We start from the raw sequence: 23736 nt of genomic DNA, 5'->3' as shown, positions 1-23736 counted from the left end.
ACAAGGTTATATCAGGAGATTGTGTCCTAAGATTGGTTTAACTGAATACTGATAATAATGTGATATGTCTAGTGACCTAAGGTACACCAGGGTCATAAACATAAAAAAAAATACCACATAGAGTAAATTATTGTCTTATGGCTAGGACTGAGCACTCTCTTATCAAAGCACATCCTAATAAAGAAACCATTTATGACTTGGATTTACGAAAGAGTGCTATACCTTCCTTTCATAATACAATCAGGTGTATAAAGGTGCACCTTCGCTGCAGCTTTTTTGGGTATTTCGTCTGGTCTCAAGGTGAGTAAACAAGGGGAACAGTCTCTCGAAGTTATTCTCTCTTAATTGTGATTATTTATTTATATATACCTTTATACGTCTTACAGTGTTGCCTGACTCCTAAGAAGTGAATCTGAGATGGCCAGGCTCACAATTCTAGCAGGTATTTTAAGAATTTACTGGATCTATGCAATATAAGTATATCATGCAAGTTTTTATTTTGCTTACCCTTATATTAAAATTTCCAAAGGTTTGTGCCTGGTGATAAGCCAGCTGGGTAAGTTGGGTTTACTTTGGTAAACAACTGACATTTTGATCATTACTTGCGTATCACTACTGGGACCTGTGCTTTATTAATATTCCTTTGCACCACCACAGGATCTGCCAGCAGGATGGAGTGCTACTTCACCAACTGGTCCCAGTACAGGCCTGGAGATGGAAAGTTCCTGCCACATAATGTGGACCCTTTCCTATGCACCACCCTCATCTATGCATTCTCCATCATCAACCACAACAATGAGCTGGTTACCTACGAGTGGAATGACGACGTCCTCTACAAGGCTTTCAATGATCTGAAGACCAAGTAAGTGGATATTATCCTATAGGTCAGAGGTAAAGCAAAACACAATACCTCTTGAGCGTATCGTGTCTTTAAGAGTTTTCCACTAAGATATTACAGTTTCTTTAATGATATTACAAGTTTTCTGCTGTTTCCAGGAATCCCCACCTGAAGACTCTCTTGGCCGTTGGTGGATGGAACTTTGGGTCAACACAGTAAGAAATACTTTAAAGAAAGAATATTATTCCACATTAGGACAATGGTACGTAGCTAACCAAATATTGTGTGTAAACCATCAGTCTGAATCAAATCAAAATCATAAAGAAGTTTCCATTATTAAACACAGCAAACCTTAATCACAATTCTCCTGTTAAAGACATAAAGCAGTAAGCAGATATTACTATAAAGATCAAATGTTAACTTGGTTTTTGTTTTGTTTTTTTGCAGGTTCTCCATCATGGTTTCTAATGCAGCTAATCGTCAGAAGTTCATCCAGTCTACTATCAAATTTCTGAGGACTCATGGATTTGACGGTCTGGATTTGGACTGGGAGTACCCTGGATCCCGTGGAAGTCCTCCTGAGGACAAACAGAGGTTTACTCTGCTCTGCAGGGTGGGTATAGATCTCCATTTTTAAAAATCTACATCTCATTGATGTTGTTTCGTTTGCATCATACTTGAATGGTAAATGCTAAATGGACTGATTCCACTAACCTTCCAATCAGTAGATGATCTGCTATACCTCCTAAACTACAGCCACCCCATGGACTCCATTCATACACTGTTATGTGGTGCACTTTTATAGGAACTTGTTGCTGCCTATGCAGCTGAAGCCCAAGCTACCGGCAATCCCCAGCTCATGCTAACTGCTGCTGTTTCTGCTGGAAAAGGAACCATTGATGCTGGATATGAGATCGCTGAGATAGCCAAGTGAGGGTCCTGCTTTATAAACCATCTTACTTCGTCTACTACTTTTAGAAATCTGACAGTTGTGCAATGTAAGCATGCAAATCACTGTTTATGTTTATTTCCTTATTGCAGAGAATTAGATTTCATCAATATAATGACCTACGACTTCCATGGAACTTGGGAGCAATTCACTGGACACAACAGCCCTTTGTACCGTGGATCTGAGGACTTTGGTGACCTTATCTATTTCAACACTGTACGTAAACAGTTAAAACTGAAATAAAAAGAATTTGAGACATACCTTCTTATGAAATCAAAGTTCACCTTTTGTTTGACTTCTATAGGACTATGCCATGAAATATTGGAGAGACAATGGCACCCCACTGGAGAAGCTGAGGATGGGATTTGCAGCTTATGGTCGTACCTTCCGTCTGACATCATCAAACACTGGTGTTGGTGCTCCAGCTAGCGGCCCAGCATCAGCTGGTCCATACACCCGTGAAGCTGGATTCTGGTCTTATTATGAGGTACATTTCTTAAGGCTGGAGTTTAATCATTGCGTCATGATGTATATCATGAGTTGCTTTGATATTAAATGATATTTATAAAATGACAAATGTTAACCATGTAGTCTGTGCTGTAGATCTGTACCTTCGTGAAAGGCAGCACCATTAACTGGATTGAAGACCAGAAAGTCCCCTATGCTTTCAAAAACAATGAGTGGGTAGGATTTGACAACAGGGAGAGCTATGAAACCAAGGTAAGTGAGAAAGCTTGCATCATTTCCTTATGTTTAACACATTTATGTATGTACAAGATATGTACATACATAATATACATATATATTGTGATATCAATGTCTGTTTAATTTTTCCCCAATAGGTACGTTACCTGAAAGATCAGAAGTTTGGCGGGGCCTTTGTGTGGGCTCTTGATTTGGATGACTTTGCAGGAAAATTCTGCGGGGAGGGTACCCATCCTCTGCTCTCCCATCTGCGCAACCTTCTTGAAATTGGTATGCCCAAAGCAGATTAACGCAAAAGATTTCTTTTAGTCTTTCTATGTTTAAAATATCAGTGTGCAACTGGTATCATAAGAACCTCTGAAATTTAGATATGAAGACGTAATATTTTCTAAACAAGCATATTTTCAGAAGGTAGAATCGATTTTAAGCAGTGACTTATATAAACATGAATTTAAACTTTGTATTTTCCAGAGCTTCCCCCACTACCCTCAACCACCACCCCGAAACCTGGAGCTACCACCACCACTCCAACCACCACCACCACCACCACAACCACTACCACCCATGCCCCAGGACCGGGATTCTGCAATGGGAAACCAGATGGCCTTTACCCAAACCCAGATGACCAAACCAGCTTTTACAACTGTGCTGGTGGCGTGACCCATGTTTCCCAGTGTGGAGCTGGATCTGTTTTTCATGACAGTTGCAAGTGTTGTGGCTGGCCATGACCCAAGAGTGAAGGCAGTGTGTATTATATCTGATGCAAACATCATTCATTAAACATCATCATTAAACTCATCTTGTATACGTACAATCATTTACCTAAATGATTTTTTTTGGTTAAAATGTCGCATACAGGTTGCAAATTGCAAAATAAAATCTTCAAAGTACCTTATTACAAATTGGCTTATTTTGGCTTATTTTGCTATATTTATTAATCATAAAATATAATATTTATTTATTTATTTATTGTTTTATTTAAAAAAGTTGCCTCTTACAACTATTGTTAAGGGTCTATGCAACAATAATATAATATATAATATAATGGATTTATTAACTACATATACACTCATGGGATTTCATTTCAGTCACAGAAACTGAGTGTACACTGTTAACCTTTGCTGTATTTTTCACAGTAAAATACCACAAAATGCCCAGTAACTTACCTGAAAACATTCCTACAGTTAATTACTGTAATTTGCTTTGCATTATGGGTATATTAAGGTTATTTACATTTACTTACTGTATTTTTTAAAATTGCGGTAGTAGTTATACCTACCGTTAACACATTAGCAGTAGTGCTACTGTATTATGTGATTTGAATGGTTCATCATACTGTTTGTGTATTTTTACTCTTTCAGTGGTTGGTTGCAATAGTGCATTACATTTTAACTCTTTCACTGCCAACCATTTCCAGATTTTCCTCCAACCTATGCCATTTGTCAGTATGATACCAGTGAAAGTATTATGGTTTTGACTTTTTAGGGGACTTGCCTGTGTGTAAGGTTCAAGAATTCTGATCATCTAATCTGCTGCATGCAGTTGTATGCACATGCACAGCTGCTGCAAATGTGTGCTTGCCACTGCGTTGCCATAGAGATCAATTCAAGTGACAGCTGCTCCTGGGGAGAGGGAAAAGAATGCAGAAAGGCCTCTTTGTAGGGAAATTTTATAAAGCAAGGTTCTCCAAATCTCTCCCAAAATTCTGTGTTTTCTTAATTGACTTCCATTCATATGTAAAGACTATAAGGTTAACTACAAATAAAAAAAAAGCAGAATTCACATTGCTGCATCTCCATCACTTATCTCTGATTAACCCTGAACAAGATTCACACTTCCTTTTGTTAATGTTTTTACTTGCCACTATTCTGTTGTTGGATTTCACTTAGGTTGTTGCTGCTGTCTGTTTTTGTGTAATTTTGTACTTGTGACAAGTAGTGAATAAAGTTATTTAAAAAAGACGCAGAAAGGCGAACTTCAGTCAGTGGAGAATATTGTAATAATTTGGCGGAGGCTTCTCAGTCGAGCAGTAACTGAATTGCTCATTTACTGAACGTGCAACATGTACAGAACTCTTCTGGGAACTAGTCAACCCAACTTACTGAAACACACACTGAATGCATGCTGGCCCCGCCCACCCACCTACCTCTACCAACCACCACTCCATATCCTGACTGACATGACCTGTGATCCAGTGATTGACAGGAGAGGAAAGACAGGCCAACTTTGTTAACTCTTCGTTACGATATGCTCCAGAGGACAAAAGATTTTGCACCTCGTTATTGTTGGACCTCTGTGTGGAAACTGCAAACGGGACGTCATAAGGTAATGCAAAGGACTCTCCTACCTAACATACTCGTTTATTAATTTTTAAGAGCATATATATTTTTTGTGTGGGGGAGGGGGGGCTTAAAATCGGTGTTAGCTTGGTCGAAATAGCACAGTAGCTGAATTATTCTGGAAAAAATAGGTTGTGTGTGTTTTTTTTTCTTTTCTTATTTAAATATATATTTAGATATATATTTTCCACGGGGAGGGGCGAGGAACACAGGCGCAACGACAGTATTTGTCTTTTTCCCGCCGAGTGTGGTGCATTGTCCTCCTGCGCTTCTGTTCTATGACTATTGAGAAGCTGGCCACGCTAACAGTGGGACATTTAGCTTCAGCTCTTTGAAAGACAAGACAAAGCAGCAGGTAAAAATACACATTTAATGAGAATAAAGAAAGACAACTTTTTTTTTTGGAAATTTAGAGACTGCTAAAACAATCTTATCTAGTTTTGAGCTTGCTCATGTAGGTTAGCCTGCTTTATTTAATTTTGTGTGAGCTGCAGTACACAACATTAAAAAGTTAATATAACATTAGGTTGGTGGAGGAACTCCAACCTAAGTTTAATATTTATTATTTTTTTAAGTGGGAAGGGGAGCATGTTTTTTTTTCCTTTAATACAACGTCTTCCAGGGTCTTTTTCATAGGAAAACCATGTAATGTCTGTGTTAGGTTGGTCAAAAGAGCAATTAGTTGAATTATTCTGGAAAAGATGGGTTGTGTGTTTTTTTCTTTTATTTACTTATGTAAATATATTTTTTAAGGGTTAAATAAATGCAACATTAAATTAACAATTGTCTCTCTGTCTTTTCCCGCCCAGTGTGGTGCATTGCTGTCCTCCTGCCCTTGCTGGCCGCGCTGACAGTGTGATGTAGCCTCAGTTCTTTGAGAGACAAGACAAAACAGCAGGTAAAAATACATATTTAGTGAGAATAAAGGTAGACAACATTTTTTGGAAATTTAAAGACTGCTAAAACAATCTAACCCAGTTTTGAAGTTTCTGATGCAGGTTAGCCTGCTCTAATCTCAACTGTGGTTTATTGTTTCATAGGTTCCATTTAAAAAGGAAGACAGTGTAGTGGTCTGTAAATTAGTCGCAGTTAGTTGCAGTGCCATTGTTAAGGGGTTTAACGTCAGCTTGACAGACCCTCCAAAATTTTTCCTCCAGTGTTTCAGGGTCTGCATGGTTTAAGTTAATAACATTGATCTATAGATAGTTTTTCTTTTAACTTTTTCGCATTTTTTGATACAACCCAAGCAATGTAGATCCCTTCTTTAATAATAGAACAAACAGATAATAGATTGAGATGTTTTTCAGTCACTGTTGTGTTGTTGCCATGCTCTTTGCAAATTAAAAGTTAAGTCAAATTCAGACACATGCAGCCATGTACAGGTGTAAATTTTGTGGTGTTTGTAGTTCAGAATTAAGACAATTTTGTTATCATACGAAGAAACAGCACACAGCTAATTATCGATTCACATGTGGAATAGAGCAATGTCCTTCTTCCTATCGAACATTTTCTGCATTCAGATCCCATATGCACAGGAACCACCGCTATCGCAGGGCTCAGACTAAACACACCCATTTTAAAGGAAATCTTGCTTGTGGAGTTGAGGCATGTTTCTATGTGGCAGAGAATTTTTCAGCATTATGCACTCACTTGAGATTTCATATTAAAGATGGCAAGAAAGTTGTCTGTCCTTATGATGACTGCCACAAACATTTCAGAGTGCGCTCATCTTTTGCCACACATTTATCCAGGAAACATAAGCCGGTGATAACAACTCAGGTGTCAACTCTCCCCGAAAATATAGACTGTACTCAGCCTTCTGAGGAGAATCTGACTCCAACTCCATGTGATCATCTAGAGGAGTGTGATAATCAACAAGAGACATTTTTACATAATTTGGCTCTTTTCTACCTGAAAATGCAAGCCAAGATGCTGTTGCCAGCGAGCACAATACAGTGTATTCTTGATGGATTTCAGCATGTCCATAGCACTTCTATGTCAGATGTTTTTGACAAGTTGAAGGGCAAGCTTTCTGAGCTAGACATACCACAAACTGAGATAGAAATGATTATTCAAAATCTCTCTAAAGAGGATGTCTTCACAATATACAACAAAGGAATACTCAGATCTGACAAAACAAGGAGAACATTTTACAAGCAGTATTTTGACTATGTTGAACCCACCCAGATTTATCTGGGAAGTGATGCTGCTGGAAAGGAATGCTTTTGCCAGTACATTTCCATCAAAGAGACATTAAAATCCCTCCTTAGACAGTCAAGTGTTAAAGAGCAATATCACCAATCCAAAAATCATACCTCTTCCAACATGGTTGTAGAGGATGTGGCAGATGGAAGAAATGTAAAAGAAAATGCTCTGTTAAAAGACAATCCTTCTTCATTGTCCATCATCCTTTACCAGGATGGATTTGAGGTTGTGAATCCTCTTGGGTCAGGGAAGAAAAAACATAAAGTTTTGGGGGTTTACATGAGTCTAGGTGAGGTCCAGCCACACAATCGCTCTTCAGTTGATCCCATGCAGTTGGTGATGCTGTGGAGAGAAAGGGACTTCAAGACATTTGGTCAGGAGAAAGTTTTCTCAAGTATTATCACAGACCTTAAAGATCTAGAAGATACAGGGATTGAGACAGATGATGGAAATACCCTCAAAGCGGCCTTGATTTCCATTTGTGGAGATAATCTTGGTTCACACTGCTTAGGTGGTTTCACTGAAAACTTCAGTTGCAGTACGCATTTTTGTAGATACTGCTTGATTGAAAGGACAGACTTTGAAAAGACACCACTAAAGCTTGGTCCAAAAAGAACCATCACTGGTCACAAGGAGAGTGTACAACAGCTATCCACCACTGACCAAGACATGGTACAGGGGGTAAAGTTTGACTCACCTTTCAATTCTCTGAAATATTTTCATGTCTGCGCTGGGCTTCCCCCATGTTTGGGTCATGATTTATTTGAAGGTGTAGTCTCTAATGACTTGGCATTGTACATCAGTCATTTAGTGAAACAGGAAAAGCATTTCACTTATGCACAACTAAACAGGTCGATCACACAGTTTAAATACTCAGGGAATGATAGTCTCAGTAAACCATGTGAGGTTAAGGAGTGTGGCAAAAAACTTTCTGGTTCTGCAGCACAGAACTGGTGTCTGTTGCGACTGTTGCCATTGTTGGTTGGTGACAGGATAAAAAATCCTGAGGACAGTCAGGTCTGGCAACTGTATCTACAGCTCAAGGAAATGGTTGAGCTCATATGTGCTCCCAAGATCCATCATGACCAGATTGCATACCTTAAGATAATAACTGAGGAGTATGTTCATATAAGACACACAATTTTCCCTAATCACCCACTCAAGCCCAAGCATCACTATTTACTGCACTATAGTGACCTCTTTTTGCACTTTGGGCCTCTTATTCGTTTGTGGACTCTCCGGTTTGAGAGTAAGCATTCGTATTTCAAGGAATGCGCCCGGAAACTGCACAACTTTGTTCACCTTTGTAAAACACTGGCAGAAAGGCACCAGCTGCTTCAGGCGTACCTCAGCAGTGGACCATTGTTTGCTCCAGCAGTTCAAGCAGTTGGTGAAACTAGTGAATATGATGAGCAGTTGTACAATGGTCTAATTCAGGAGTCTGTCAGGACAGCTGGCTTGATGAAAGAAACTACGTCAGAGGTATCAGCAGTAGTTTACAAAGGAACAAAATATTGCAAAGGGCTTGTTGTTGCGATGGATCATGATGAATGTGGCCACATCTTTGGAAAAATCTCAGTGATCCTCATCAGTCACAAACAAGTACACTTTGTTTTGGACATCCTTCAATCTGTGATACTGATCAACCTTGGACTTCACTGTCTACACAATTCTGAAAAAAGATTCATATGTGTTCAAGCAGACAGTTTGTTTGATTACTAGTGGGGCGATCGTGGCTCAAGAGTTGGGAGTTCGCCTTGAAATCGGAAGGTTGCCGGTTCGAGCCCCGGCTCGGACAGTCTCGGTCGTTGTGTCCTTGGGCAAGACACTTCACCTACCGCCTACTGGTGTTGGCCAGAAGGGCCGATGGCGCGATATGGCAGCCTCGCTTCTGTCAGTCTGCCCCAGGGCAGCTGTGGCTACAACTGTAGCTTGCCTCCACCAGTGTGTGAATGTGAGAGTGAATGGGTGGATGACTGGACGTGTAAAAGCGCTTTGGGGTCCCTAGGCGGGACTAGTAAAAGCGCTATACAAATACAGGCCATTTACCATTTACTACCCTCTGCCAGTGTATATCGCTTCAGGTTTAACCGTTGTATCTTTGCATCATTCAATATCATCCTCTTAATTCATTGCAGATATGGACAGTGGCAGCCTACATCATGAAATTAACCTGGCATTACCTGACCTGCATGAAGAGACAAAGAGGGCAGTTATTGAGCACCTGACAGACATTATTGGTGTCAGAAACAGAGAAGATCTCCTGTTTGTTGAGCCTGATGATATCAAGCCTTTCTTGACACCAATTCAAAGTCAAAGACTTGTTCAAGTATTCAGAAAAGGTGAGTGCATTAATGTCATAAATGGTTGCAGACCTATCTTGAAAATAGTTGTAAATTAGTTATTTTGAGAGTTATTTTGAAATTGTACTTTATTTTTCAATTCATAGTTCATAAAAAAATCTAGCTTTCAAAACTAAAACTAGCTTTCATTGCCATTGGTATTATTTCTCCAACACTCTTGCTTTTGTGTCTCATATAAGAGTATTACTCAATAAATACTCCAAAAAACCCATCTGTACATAGTTAATGTGGAATTGTTCTGCTGTGTTTATGTGTGTGTGTGAATATCGACGACCAAGTGGAGTCTGGCTCTTCAAACAACCCAAAGGAACCTGAAACCACCTGCTCAACAACTGTGCAAGTGCCACTACAGGGTAATTCACTCTGTTCTGCACAAGCATCAGGTCAACTCCCTTCCACACAACCAAATGTAAGCAACACCTCCTGGATCAGCAATTTTTCAGTTCCCTGGGAGAAGATGCCAACAAGACTTTCACAGGCCTTGGCATCTGGTGGAATGGCTCACCCAGAAGACAGGAGAATAATGATTAGGACTGTTGTAGAAGGAATGCGAGTACACTGCCCCAACCCTAACAGAGCTGCTTGTGGGGAGGTAGCTAGAGCTATTGTATCTAAGTATCCCGCTACCTTTGCAGATAAGACTGCAGAAGGTGAGCAATTAGGCTGTGGTTATTATTCCCTACTCAAACAGCTTAAAACAAGAGTTGAACATGTAAATAGAGACAATGTCAGCAGCAGAATCCGGCAGCCAAGGAAAAGGTCTACCAGGGAAAACAATGAGGGTGATGTTGCCATCAAAAGGGGGAGATCTGAACTTGATAGCTATGGTTGCATCAACTGGCAACCCACAACCCTACCAGAAGGAGAAACGACTGAAACTTTGGAGACAAAAAGACAGACTATGTCAACTGTCTTCAGATCAGCAGGTCCTCAAGCAATTGAAACAACAGATGTAAATACTTATATGTCTTTGACTTATATTTACCAGAGGCACATGCTTAATCCTTGGCCTGCCCCCACCTTATGTGAGGTTCAAGAGCATTGGCCGTTTCTTTTTACTAAAAGAGGCCTCTGCACTCACTTCCACACACTCACAGATATTGAGGTAGAGACACGTCTCAGTGAAGCCCTTCTTACGAAAGGAAGGAGAATTTTGAACTTCTTTCAAAGCCAGAGACTTCAGTGGAACAAGGAGATTGAACATCTGCTACGTGAGTGCGACAGTGCAAAGCTGAACCACAACCAGATCGCCACAGCAGCCATCTTTCTTCTGATGAAGTACTTCCAAGAAAAAGAGGACTCAATCTTCATCTTGGCTGAAATTTTACACATGCACTCTCAATACTGTCAACATAAACAAAGGAAAAATATTTCAATGATTTTGGGTATCATCATTCAAATCAGTTCCTTTTGTGTTTTAAAGGCTTTTTCCACCAAGATGTCTGTTGAGAGAGAGATGACCTTACCCATCACACCAAGGGTAATAGCGCTTGGTAAGTAAATAGTTTCAATCCTCTTGTAATATTTTTGTAAAAAATCTATGTAATTATTGTGGTATTTGTACCCACAACAACTTACTTAACAGGGGTTTGTCTGTTTTATATTGTATAAAAATAGAATACACACAGTTTGCTGCTGTTTCTCTTATTATTTATTATACACAATGACCAACAGGAAAAAACAGCCTAACATTTCAGCACAGGCCAAAATGCCAAAACATTAGGCAGTTTTTTCCTGTAATTGATCATAATTTTCATTACATAATAAATAATAAGAGAAATAGCAGCAAACCATGTGGATTCTATTTTTGTACAGTGTGAGGCCTGCTATCCAGCATTCTTGTGGAAACCTTATTTGTAAGGGTGATTGTCTTATTGGACTCTTGTCTGTTTTTAGGGAATAATTTCATGTCTGCAAGCCGCTGGATGATCAGTTTGGAGGGCAAGGTATTTTATGAGCCTGAGCAGATGCATGACTTTGCCAGCACCCTTGCTGTCTTCTTTGCGTCATACTACGTTTTCAACCTTGAGTATCAGGAGTCAGCGTCCATCACACTGGAGATGATACAGAGGTAAATACTTTACACCATTAAAGCTTACACCATTTAAGAATGAAATATATGTGATAGCTTGACTACAGTTGCAGAAACATATAGGTGATTGCTGTAATGTATGTTTTAATTTTGAAATTAAAGCAGCCTTTTTTCCGTTAAAAGGTTCTTTGTGAGGATCAATCCAGACATGGGAACAAAATGCCCTGCAAAACTTGGTACAAGCCGCAAGACAGGTCGTGTCGTAAAGAGGAAGGTTACAAGCATCAGCCCTCGGATCACCACCTTCCTCCAGCGGCTCTCTGAGTTTGAATGGAGGACTTCCAACTAGGTAAGAATACAGAGATGATAATATTTTTTTACATAGCTGATAATTATATACATACTGTACACACATCCATACAACAGTATGAATGATCTCAGACAGATGTGAACAAGTGAATAACCTGAGCAAACATGAATATTGATGATGTGTCTTTGACAGGTGGTGATAAAGACTACGCTGAACCCGACCATCCTGGTAACGGAAATCTAAATCCCATGTCACATTCTATTTCCTGGGACCCACTGATAATTATTACATTTTGTAAATGATTTTTGTTTTACAATTGTAATAGTTTATTTAATGTTCATGCTGGTGGGTTTGTCCTGTTTTTAGTGGAATGAAAAACTGTTTTCCTTAAAAAAAATCAGACACAGAAAGGTGAAGGACTGTGTAGTTTTCATGTACGCTTCTATTTATTTATTTATTTATTTATTTATTTATTTTCTTGCCTGTCCCGTTTGGCTCTTTTGCCATCAGAATTATTGTCTAAAGGCGAAGAAAGATGCCCAACGGATTTTCTTTACCAAATTGACCATCCCAGCTTTGCCGTAATGGTCCATTTGATTCACCTTTTATTCTTTATTTTATTTTCACTTGCTGAATACGGGACAGACTTGACTGGGGGAAAGAAAAGGGAGAAAGAAAGAGGGAAAGAAAAACAGTTGAGAAGAGGGACGGGGGAGAAGGGCAAAAAACAAAAACCAACAGAATAAGCAGAAAAAAAAAAAATACATGTATCGATCACCTGGATCACCTGTTGAGAAAGAAAAAAGAAAACAAGCAGAAGAAAACGAGAGTAATACAATAAACAACATCACAATGATCTATGGGAATATGACAGTAAATACTAAATATTAAACATTATTGTGCAGCACGTAAGATCGACAGCACAGTGTGCATTGAGGTAGGAGCCAAAAAGGGTGTAGTTTGTGTGTGTGAGCGGGTGGAGGGAGGTTAGGAGTCTTCTCTCGCCCTCGTTCTCTGCGGTCTGCTGGAGCAGGGGGGCTAGGAGGAGGAGTTGGCCGTCCGACTGGGGTCCGGAATGTGGGGCCTCCCTGCTGCTGCGGAGTCGGGGCGGTCTGCTTCTCCCCACCGCAGGGAAAAGGGTAACACAACCTGGGTCTGGGTGCAGTTCCCCCCTCCAGGGGCAAGGGTACCTAGACCCGGTTCGTAGAGTACGCTTGGGGAGTGTGATTGTGTGTACAGCGTCTCTTTATGTCTGTCTCCACGTTGGTTGAGTGTGGAGTAAGTGCATATGAGAGCATGAGGGTGGGAATGGATGTTTGTATCTGTGTGTGCCTGTATGTCTGTGTCCATATGTCAGGTTGGGTATCAGACGCCACCTCTCTGAGGACAGCTCAGGCCCTCCAAGGTTTGGAGGCCTATCTCCCCCCACCACTTCCCCTGCCGGGGGCGGACTCCCTCAGACATCGGTGCGTTGGTGGTTCTTTGTGTCCGGGGGTGGGCGTCCGGGTACACACCGGCTCACTCCTTGGCGGCTGCTTATCGGGGCCTGGAGCCTGGGGCTCGCTTGGGCCACTTCGGAGGTGGGGTGCCCCCGACCTCTCGGCCTGGGGCTCGGTCACTCAGGCACAGCTGGCTGCCGGCGGAGCTCACGGGCACGTCACTGCAACCCCCCCTGGCTTCTGCTCCGTGGCTGCTGGGTGACCCCTCATCTGGGACTCTCCTCAGCTCTTTCTGGGACAGTGGCACGGCTGCCCCTCTGTTGGTCTTCCTTGGTCTCTTGTGTTCTGGGGGCCTCTGGATGTCTGGAGTTTTGATCTCCTCCATACCTGCTTCATGCCCTGGAGGACGGGGCAGTGGCCCCCCACACCCTCTAGCAGATCATTACATGAGGGAACCTTTTAAGAAAACAAGCGCGTCCATGCTCACAGGTGTACACACGGGTGATCACACACACGCTTCTATTTATTTTGGTTATTGACATTGTTTTTATTCAGTTGAAAAATGTTTTTCTTGTTAAAAAAAAATTATCAACAATAAATGTTGGTTTAATTCACTATTCTGAGACTACTTTATTGAATTATATTGTTTTTTGTAAATGTTCTTATATTGAATATGAATGTTAATATTATTTTATATGCTGTAAAACACAATTACAGTCTACACAAATTATACTGTACACAATTACAGTGTTATACCATAAACCACATTTGCAGTACAGTGATACTATAAAACTTAATCACGGTAAGTCTTTCTAACTGTAAACCACGTTTACAGTAAAGCTGCATTACCACAAACAACATTTACAGTAAAGCTGTTATACTATAATATATGTTTACTGTAAAGTGGTTGAACTGTAAAACATCACAACAGTAAAGATACTGTAGATCAGTAATTACAGTAACTTACTGGCAATAGTGTTGCCAGTAAGTTAATGTAAAAATACAATAAAATGTCTAACAGTGTACATAATAGTAACATAATAGACATTGTATCATAATCGTATCATAATCGATTTGAACTGCCAGATTAATGTTTATTGAAGTAAAGATGGCGCCAGTGTGTACGGCAGGCCGTACTCGTCTCTGTTGTCGATCTCTTTTCCTTGATATTTGTTTATTATTTGTTATCTTTCTGGCACTATGCCCCCCAGATGCTTATGCATTAATCACCTATGACCGGGATACTTTGTTAAATCTTCGTTTCCCCCCCCTATGCTGGGTTGGATCAAGGCTGGAATTTGGGAGATGCTACCTTTCCACGTATCATCTCTTCTACTGGTTCATACGGTTCCTCTCTCTGCTCCCCGCCTAAGAAGCGCTATAGGAAGCGGGGCAAACGGAGTGGGTTTCAGGTTCGCTTAAAGGCTTACCTTAAAGCATCAGCTGCAGCTTATTCCCTCACCACCGCGGGGATTATACGACTTCCATCCGCTCAGGATCCATCATCCTTCAGGCTGCTCAACCATCGCTGGATCTGTCCGGTCGGTAAACAAGCCTGTCCGGTTTCTCCGGTAGTCTCTCTGCCTGTTCGTGTTTGGATTGGGTCCCCCAGTGATGGTGTACGGCTCAGGCATTTAAGCCAGCTAAGACGTGCTTCCAGCAGAGATAAGATGCCGATCTCTCAGATGGCTTTATTAAACGCAAGATCGCTGGTGAATAAAACCTTCATCTTAAATGATCTCTTCCTCACCTCTCGGCTTGATGCTCTGTTATTGACTGAAACTTGGACTCGTCCTGGTGAGTCCTCTCCTTTTTCAGAGTTACTACCTCCGGACTGTGTATTCTTCAGTTCACTGAGGCCTTCGGGAAGAGGTGGAGGCGTGGCCTTTGTTTTTAAAAAAAACCTTAAAGTTCGGCAACTACCCTCTCCTATTTATTCTAGTTTTGAGGTTCAACTTTTGGAGCTTGCCCCCCAACGATTCTATGTGCTGTGATTTATCGACCACCTAAATATAATAGGTATTTCATTTGTGAATTTGCTGACTTCTTAGGTTCATTTTTATTAAGCTATGACCAAGCTCTTATCACTGGAGATTTTAACATACATATTTGTTGTGCTGATGACTAGGGAGCCAAGGATTTTCTTGCCCTAATTGACTCTTTTAACCTTACACAGTGGGTCAGGGAACCAACTTATCTTAAAGGTCATACCTTGGATTTGGTCCTCTCATATGCTTTGGATATTTGTACTATGGACATTGATAATGCTGGTATTTCTGACCATTTTTTGGTTATGTTTGATGTTGAGCTATGTGCAATTGATTTAAATTCTAAAGGCTGTCATCGCCCTGTACGTATCATTAACTCTGAGACAGTGGCTAACTTTATTACGACCTTTCTAAACTTTGCCTTTTTTGATCCAGACTTCACTGATACAAACTGTTACACACCTCCATTGGTTGATGATTTTGCCAATGCTATGCTATCCACCTGTTGTTACATCTTAGATACTGTGGCCCCTATAAAGATGAAACGTCCCAGAACTTCTCATCAACCATGGCTAAATGACACTATACGAGCCTTACGTCGTGCCTGCCGTCAATCTGAAAGGAGGTGGAAAAAAGACAGGCTTCAGACATCCTATGAGCCGCTTTCTCTACCAGAACTCCGTAAAGGCAGCTAAAGCAGCTTTCCTATCAGACATCATTGAGACTAATAGCCACAACCCCCGAATGTTATTCAAAAAATTTTAATTCAGTCCCTGTCCGGACTCTTCGAGCTCAGCTCAGGGTCTCTGTGAGCAATTTCTTAATCATTTTAGTGGAAAGGTTTTATTACTGAAGGCTTCACACTCTCTCTCTCGTGCTGAATCCTGTTCCGGTTTTAGGATGCATGTCCACCTTTTCTCACTTTGAGCTGTTATCACTCCCCACTCTTAAGGGAATAATTGAACAACTGAGAAACTCAAATTCTGTGCACGATATCCTTCCATCCCAAATTATCAAGGAAGGTTTTGAAGAAATTGGGCCTTGCATCTTATTCTTAATGAATTTATCATTGTTAGTGGGCTGTGTCCCGACTGCCTTTACACATGCGGTAGTGCACCCCGTTCTTAAAAAAAGTAATTTTGATCAGAAAGACCCTGCCAATTATAGGCCAATCTCGAAGCTTCCGTTTTTATCAAAAATTTTAGAGAAAGCTGTCTTTCTCCAAATACAGGCTTACTTAATTGCAAATAATATCACTGACAAGTACCAGTCTGGTTTTAAGCCACACCATAGCACTGAAACGGCACTGCTAAGAGTCTATAATGATCTTCTTGTATTTGCTGACTCTGGCCGTCCTGCCGTTTTAGTTTTATTGGATCTGTCTTCAGCCTTTGACATGGTTGATCATAATATACTCTTGAGGAGGCTACAGCATGTTGTAGGCATCAAGGGTTCTGCCCTTAACTGGTTTAATTCTTACCTCACAGATAGATCCTTCTCTGTTCTGATGGGAGGAAACTCTTCCTCTGTTGCCCCTCTCTGTTGTGGTGTGCCCCAGGGGTCTGTATTGGGCCCTTTATTATTCTCTTTGTATATGCTACCCTTGGGCTCCATATTTGAAAAATACAATATTTCTTATCACTTTTACACTGATGACATTCAAATGGTAAATGGTAAATGGACTGGTTCTTATATAGCGCTTTTCTACTCTTTCTGAGCACTCAAAGCGCTGTACACAACTTGTACATTCACCCATTCACACCCATTCGCACAAGCACATTTTTCTAAGTGCTTTTCTAACTAACATTCACACACACATTCATACTCCGATGGATGCATCGGAGGGCAATTTGGGGTTAGTATCTTGCCCAAGGATATTTGACATGCAAACTGGGGAAGCCAGGGATCGAACCACCAACCTTCCGATCAGTAGATGACCTGCTCTACCACCTGAGCTACAGCCACCCCGAAATCTATTGTCAACTGACTGATGATTTGGCAGCATCACTGAACTCCCTGTACGATTGCCTGAGAGAGGTTAAAGATTGGCTGTCAGAAAATTCTCTCGTTTTAAATGAGAAAAAAGCTGAAGTTATGGTGATCGACAGCCATATTCCTTGAGACCAGCTTGTTGCACTGCTGGGGCCCCAAGCTAACGCTCTCTCTGATTCTATGTGTAGCCTGGGTGTCTATTTGGATAGCTCCTTTAAGCTCGATAAGCAAGTATCATCTGTAGTTAAATCTGGGGGTTTTTCAACGGTGCCAGATTTCTAAAGCTAAGCATTATATACCACACAGGGACCTGGAAAAACTTATCCATGCTTTTGTGATCTCCAGGTTAGATTACTATAATTCTCTCTACTGTGGTCTCCAAGCCTTCTCTCTTCAAAGGCTGCAGCTCGTTCAGGATGCTGCGGCTCGCCTTCTTACTGGAACTAGAAAATTTGACCCTATTACTCTGGCTCTTGTTGATCTAGACTGGTTACCAATCAAATATCGCATTGAGTTTAAAATCTTGCTACTCACTTTTAAAATCCTGAATAACATTGCACCCAGCTACCTCACTGACCTCCTCAATTTGTACACTCCTTGTCGTGCATTAAGATCATCAGGTCAATTACTCCTGGCCCAACCTAAGTTTAGACTGAAGACCAGAGGCGACCCTTTGCTTCAGCTGCACCCGACCTTTGGAAGCCTCCCAGCTTCTATTCGAGCCTTGGACACTATCCAGTCCTTTAAATCAAGATTAAAAGCTTATCTATTTGACTTGGCTTTCCCGACCAGTTAATACCCTTTTAAATCTTTTAATTTTTAAACTTTTAAATCTCTTATTAGATTTTATTAAATTTATTATTTTTATTAATTTTACTGCTGTTTTTGTCTTCTTAGCAAATTTTGTATTTATCTAACTCTCCTGGTCTGTTAGTGCCTCTATCCTGTCTGTGCTTGTGCCCGATTTGTACCCTGTTATTGACTTATGTTGACTCTCCATATTACTGTGAAGCACTTTGGTGTGCCTTCGGGTTTTTAAATGTGCTATATAAATAAAATTGTATTGTATTGTATTGTAAGTAGTTCACTCTGTTATATAAAAACTATTATCAATAACCTCGTGAGCAGTGAATGGTAATTGTTTTCAGTAAGCCTGGAACAACTGTGCTGTATAGTCACAACATCAAAGGGGCAAGTCTCAATCCAGACTTTATGAGTCTGATAGTGATTTAGTCATTTATGACTCATTTATGAGTCATGACAGGAATCACATCTCCTCTGAATAACAGGTGAATGCCTGTTTTTGTTAGTGATCTAACTACGAAAAAATTTAACAATATGTTAAGTGATCCTGCAGGGATGAAACAACTTCAAAACAGAGAACATATCACATAAAATAATAAATATAAAAAAGAAAACACAAAAGAAAAAAGGGTATGAGGAAGCAATTTTAGTTTTTTGGCATTTCTTTCAAGTTTAAGGTTTAAGATATTTTATTCAATGGTTGGTATTATCAAACTTTTATTGTCAAACTTTATTAGTTTAATAATAATAATAATATGTCACTGAATGAAATACTACATTGTGTTACTTAAGTGCGCTATTTGTCTGTTTGGTATGCAGCTGTGGAAAACTATGGTTCTTTTAGTGCTACAGAGAGAAAAAGCTATAAAGGATAAATTATTGTGAGCATTTTGAAGACAAATCTTAAACCAGTACTTCACTATCCAGTTCAATTTAATTCAGTTTTATTTATATAGCACAATATCACCATATTGTAAGGTAATAACCTGGAATAATACAGAGAAAACAGAAAACCCCAACAATCAGATCACCCTCCATGAGTAAGCAATCGTGGCAAGGAAGAACTTCCTTCTAACAGAAAAAACTAACAAAAACCCTTAATTAAGGTGAAGGAAGAACTCCCCCTTGAATTGATGACTAGATAAATGAGATAGCCTCTGTAATATTTTGCAGTATTCTAGCAATCTTAGTGGCAAAAACTGCAATCAAAGATTTGCGATAACTGGCAATCACGGTGGAGGAAATTTGGTTCAATCTTTAAAGCAGAAAATATAACCAACTCCAAAAAACAAGACATGTAACAAAAACATCTAAGGCAGACGTTCCCAAAGTGTGGGGCCCGCCCCCTTAGGGGGGGCGCAGAGCAATTGCAGGGGGGGCGCGGTATGAAGTACCACAAAAAAAAAGAAAAAAAAGAACTCTGTTAGCTAGCATAATGGACAGGTTTTTGACGGGGCTCGCACACAAATGAAAAGCAGAAGATGAAGTATCACCAAATATGCATACAGACCCACTTCCTTCCAAACCAAAAAGCAGAAAATATGACGAAGCATACCTTGCGCTTGGCTTCACTTGCGCAACGGTGGGTAATGAGGAGAGGCCGCAGTGTGTTGTCTGTCTTAAAGTGCTAGCTAGTGACAGTTTAAAGCCTAACAAGCTAAGATGCCACTTGGAGACAAAACATCCAGAGCACAAAGACAAATCAGTAGACTTTCAGACAAAAACTTGGTCAACAGTGTCACTTTACTAAAGCTGCATCTGTTTCGGCAAATGCTCTCCTCAGCTACTATAAAGTTGCCTACCGAGTGGCTCAGTGTAAAAAGCCGCACACAATTGCAGAGGAATTAATACTTCCCTGTGCTATGGATATGGTTTCAACTATGATTGACGACGCAGCAGCCAGCAAACTACGGGATATTCCTCTGTCCAATAATACCATCTGCAGGCGCATTTATGATATGTCAAAGGACATAGAGGAGCAACTTAATGATAAGGTGCGTGACAGCCGCTTTTCTCTGCAGATGGATGAAGCCACTGATAGTAACAAAGACTGCTTACTGATAACGTATGTCAGATTCATTGATGGAGATGAGATGAGGGAGGAATTACTTTTCTGCAAAGAAGTTCCTACCAGAGCCACTGCAGAAGAACTGTTTAAAATCATAGACTCTTACTTAAAAGAGGTCGAGCTGAAATGGGAGGACTGTGTGGGGATTTGCACAGACGGGGCGCAGGCTATGGCTGGGAAACGAGGAGGGCTGCAAGCGCTCATCAAGCGCATCTCCCCCAATGTGCAGTGGACGACCTGGAAGCACTGGCGTCTAAACAGCTCAGTCCTGAGCTGAGTAACATAATGACTGATGTCATCACCACAGTCAACTACATCAAAACACGACCTGTGAAAGCCCGGATTTTTTCGGCACTGTGTGAAGAAATGGGCTCCGATCACACAGCCGTTTTGTATCACAGCGAGTCCCGATGGCTGTCACGTGGGAAGGTGCTATCTAGGGTCTTTGAACTGCGAGATAAGATCCGCATCTTTTTGAAGGAAGAGGGCAGTGATCTTACCAACAAATTTAACTGTAACAACTTTCTCATGAAACTGGCATACCTCAGTGACATGTTCCTGAAACTCAATGAACTAAATCTGCAGATGCAGGGCACAAACACTCACCTCCCACATCTGACAGATAAAGTCACATCATTTGTCAGAAAACTTGAAATGTGGAAGCAGCGAGTGAAAGATGGAAACGTGGACTCATTTGAGAATTTGAAATCATTCATTGAAGACAACAAGATGGGGCGCGAAGATCTTCTTGTAAAACAAAGGGTGGCCCAGCAAAAAAAGTTTGGGAACCACTGGTTTAGAATAACAGAAAGGATAGAGGGGTCTGAAATCACAATTTTAAATGTTTATGCTCCCCCCGGGAGCGATTGGTTATTCTATAGGAATATGTTTGATTTAATGGTGGATTCTCAGGGGATAGTTGTCTGTGGGGGGGATTTTAACTTTAGACTTGACCCTAAACTAGACTCCTCCTGTCATGGTCCTGGGTCGGTGACCCAGCGCTTTAAGTTGATTATTATCACTTTTCTAGTTTATTCTGATTTTGTATTTGTTCTTAGGGTTTGAGTTGTGTGTTTCTATCATCCCTACCTGTGTCTCTCCTCTGCGTTCTGATCGTGTCCCCAGTTGGTTGTGTAAAACAGCCTGTGTGTTTCCTGTTTTACTTTGTAGGTATGTGTCTCGTTATGTCCATTAGTTCCAGCTGTGTCCCCGCCTGTCTGCCATTACTTACTTACCTGGTGTGTGTATTTATAGTGCGTGTCTGCCTGTGCTCCTCGTCGGCTCGTCTGTGTTTCTTGGTATCCTGCTCCTTAGTCTGCGGCTCTCTGCTCTGCTCTCTGTTTCGTTAAGATTTCAGGTTTGCTCTTTAGTTTCTCCCAGTTTAGGGTTCCGTTAGTATTTCTCACGCTTCGTTGCCTGTTTCTGCCACTGCCACCTTGTAAATAAACTCTCACTCATATCATCAGTCGGCTGTATGCATTTTGGGTCCTCCTTTTCCTCCACACCACACGGCTCAACCCGCCAGCCATGACACCTCCTCCCCAACCAACCACGTAACAGCACTTACTAGAAAAGTCAATTCCTATATGGTAGAGATGGGGATAATAGATGTATGGAGGGACCGCTACGCATCTACCAGAGATTTCACTCATTACTCTGGTTCATTTAAAGTGTATGCAAGGCTGGACTACTTTTTCATGTTTAAAGTTGAAAGGTTTAGGGTCAGGGACTGTGACATATTAACAAGAGATCTATCTGACCACAGTCTTATCTCTCTATCTGTCATGGTCCCTGTGCCTCCCCGGCCAGCCCAGTGTGGCCACAAGTGTTTGTTGTTTTTCTCTCGCTCTCTCTCTCCTACCTGCCTGGGCGGAGCTCTGATTGGGCTCCTGCCCTTGGCCCACGCACCTGCAGCTGATCTCGAGTGATTTGCAGTTCTCTGGCTCTTCTTAAGGCTGGGGCTCTGAGCTATTCGTCGCTGGAATATTGAGTAACTCTTGTTAGTATTGCCTGGCTTCTTTGCGATTCTACTGTTCCCGTGTTTGCCTTCGACTTACCCTCGTCTGTGTAAATAGGTTTACCTAGATCAGCCCTTCTGTGACCCCTGGACCCCGTGAGTGAGAGTGAGCTGCTTGTGTGGAGACTGTTTGGACGAGGAGCAGAGCGAGTGCGAAGAAGTGTGTCTCCCCAGCCTGTTGATCCCCGGGACCCTGGTGTTTCCCCCCCCACCCCTTCATGTGTATATAGCGCACCAGTGTGATTAATAAAGTGTCGTTGAACCATGCTACCTCAGTCTGCGCCTGAGTCCGTTCCACTCCCGTGACACTATCTTTGCAGGTGGCTAGGAAAAAACGTACCACACCGTGGAAATTTAACTCGCACCTTAATGATCCTGCCATAGTTTCCAAATTAAAGGTAGACATTAAAGAATTTCTAGATGTTAATGACACAGGGGAGGTATCTCCAACTATTCTTTGGGATAGGCTCAAAGCGGTAATGAGAGGTAAATTAATTTCTATCACCTCCCACTTAACCCTCTGGGGTCGCCGGACGCGCCGGCGCGTCAAAATCACATGACCAATTTAAAAGGACACAGCTACAAGATGCAGCAATTCAGAGTCTCCATTTCAACTTGGGTCGAAAGTGCGGACTTCAAACTATATACCAGTTTTTGAATTGTGTTGATGGGCCACATAAAATCAGAGTTATGATAAAAAAAATACACACGATGTCTTTTTCTGAACAAAACAGTGGTGTTTACAGCAGGAAGAACGGGAAGAACGGCAAACAGACAGCGCTAGCAAACACTCTCAGCTTGCAAGTGAAAAAAGAAAAAACACCCCTTCCCTATTGGTGTTACAGTTTACCATGTCAGCCAATCAAAAAAAATGATAAGGCAACATGTGATATTTGGTTGTTAAGGGAGAAGGGGAAGTATTTAGGAGTGACACTCGCGACGGAAAGCGAGCGAGCGAAAGAAAGAGAGAGAGCGAGTTTTCATATGTGAGACATTAGTGACGTTTAGCGTGTTTGGAGGCTGTAGTTAGTTTGTTGTGTAGTTATTGTTTTGTATTGTGTGTCAGTTATACTGCTGAATTTCACATTTGCTCTAAAAAAGCCGTCAAAGGCAGATTCCAGTGTAAACGCTGTTCCCACATGGAAAACTGGACTGATGCACCTCCTGCTGTCAGACCTGCAGGTTTAGGCCTGTGCTGTTCGCCTCTGTCTTATACTGAACACAAACTACATTTTTTGGACTAGCACAAATAATTTGTGTGCTTTCTTATTTGATGCAGAACTCCTGATTGTTCTGTAAATAGATTTAAATGGTTATATAAAAAACGCCTGAGGCCTTGGCTGCATTTTTAGGTAAATAGTACCATATAACTTTGTTGTTTGCAAAACTTGTGCATAATTTTTTAGAAATGTACAATTTCTATTTGCATTTCAAGTTATGGAAATTATTCGTTAAACATGTTTGTGGGTTTTACAGTAAAAATATGTCTTTTTTCTACTCGGATTTTGAATTTTTTGTCTGAATTTAGATCAACTGTGCTAATATAGTAATACTCAAATTTCAGATATTTGTGCTGAAAATAATGATACCAAACAAGGCAAGAAAAACATATTTTAAAGGTGAAATATAGAGGTAAAATCAAAAGTAGTCAAAAACGGCCAATTATACGCTGGACCCCAGAGGGTTA

General features: G+C 41.0%; 2 protein-coding genes across 4 annotated transcripts; both read left to right on the top strand.

Moving 5' to 3' along the window:
• The first annotated feature begins 386 nt into the window (after positions 1 to 386).
• Positions 387 to 3394, top strand: LOC146519253 (acidic mammalian chitinase-like). Its single transcript, XM_085161404.1, has 11 exons — positions 387 to 442; positions 530 to 556; positions 658 to 862; positions 997 to 1053; positions 1286 to 1451; positions 1644 to 1768; positions 1880 to 2003; positions 2092 to 2274; positions 2391 to 2507; positions 2630 to 2762; positions 2964 to 3394. Exons 1-11 carry the CDS (start codon positions 418 to 420, stop codon positions 3218 to 3220), a joined length of 1419 nt encoding a protein of 472 aa, XP_085017530.1. The 5' UTR covers positions 387 to 417; the 3' UTR covers positions 3221 to 3394.
• Positions 3395 to 3657: 263 nt separating this feature from the next.
• On the top strand, positions 3658 to 12187 carry LOC146519252 (uncharacterized). Of its 3 annotated transcripts, XM_085161412.1 has the most exons (8): positions 3658 to 4817; positions 5641 to 5729; positions 9175 to 9378; positions 9678 to 10718; positions 10821 to 10892; positions 11296 to 11470; positions 11615 to 11780; positions 11934 to 12187. In XM_085161412.1, the coding sequence occupies exons 3-7, from the start codon at positions 9177 to 9179 to the stop codon at positions 11778 to 11780; spliced, it is 1656 nt and encodes a 551-aa protein (XP_085017538.1). In that variant the 5' UTR covers positions 3658 to 4817; positions 5641 to 5729; positions 9175 to 9176; the 3' UTR covers positions 11934 to 12187. The 3 variants fall into 3 exon arrangements, with proteins under 3 accessions (XP_085017538.1, XP_085017536.1, XP_085017537.1); XM_085161410.1 differs by lacking the exons at positions 9175 to 9378; positions 9678 to 10718 and having other exon boundaries at positions 4583 to 4817; positions 10823 to 10892; XM_085161411.1 differs by lacking the exons at positions 3658 to 4817; positions 9175 to 9378; positions 9678 to 10718 and adding an exon at positions 5054 to 5186 and having other exon boundaries at positions 10823 to 10892.
• The last annotated feature ends 11549 nt before the right edge of the window (positions 12188 to 23736 follow it).

The sequence above is a fragment of the Neolamprologus multifasciatus genome, chromosome 5 (assembly GCF_963576455.1).
Source record: "Neolamprologus multifasciatus chromosome 5, fNeoMul1.2, whole genome shotgun sequence".
NCBI classification, from domain to species: Eukaryota; Metazoa; Chordata; class Actinopteri; order Cichliformes; family Cichlidae; genus Neolamprologus; species Neolamprologus multifasciatus.
The sequence above is the reverse complement of the archived record's forward strand: the minus strand, read 5'-3'. Positions and strand labels throughout refer to the sequence as shown.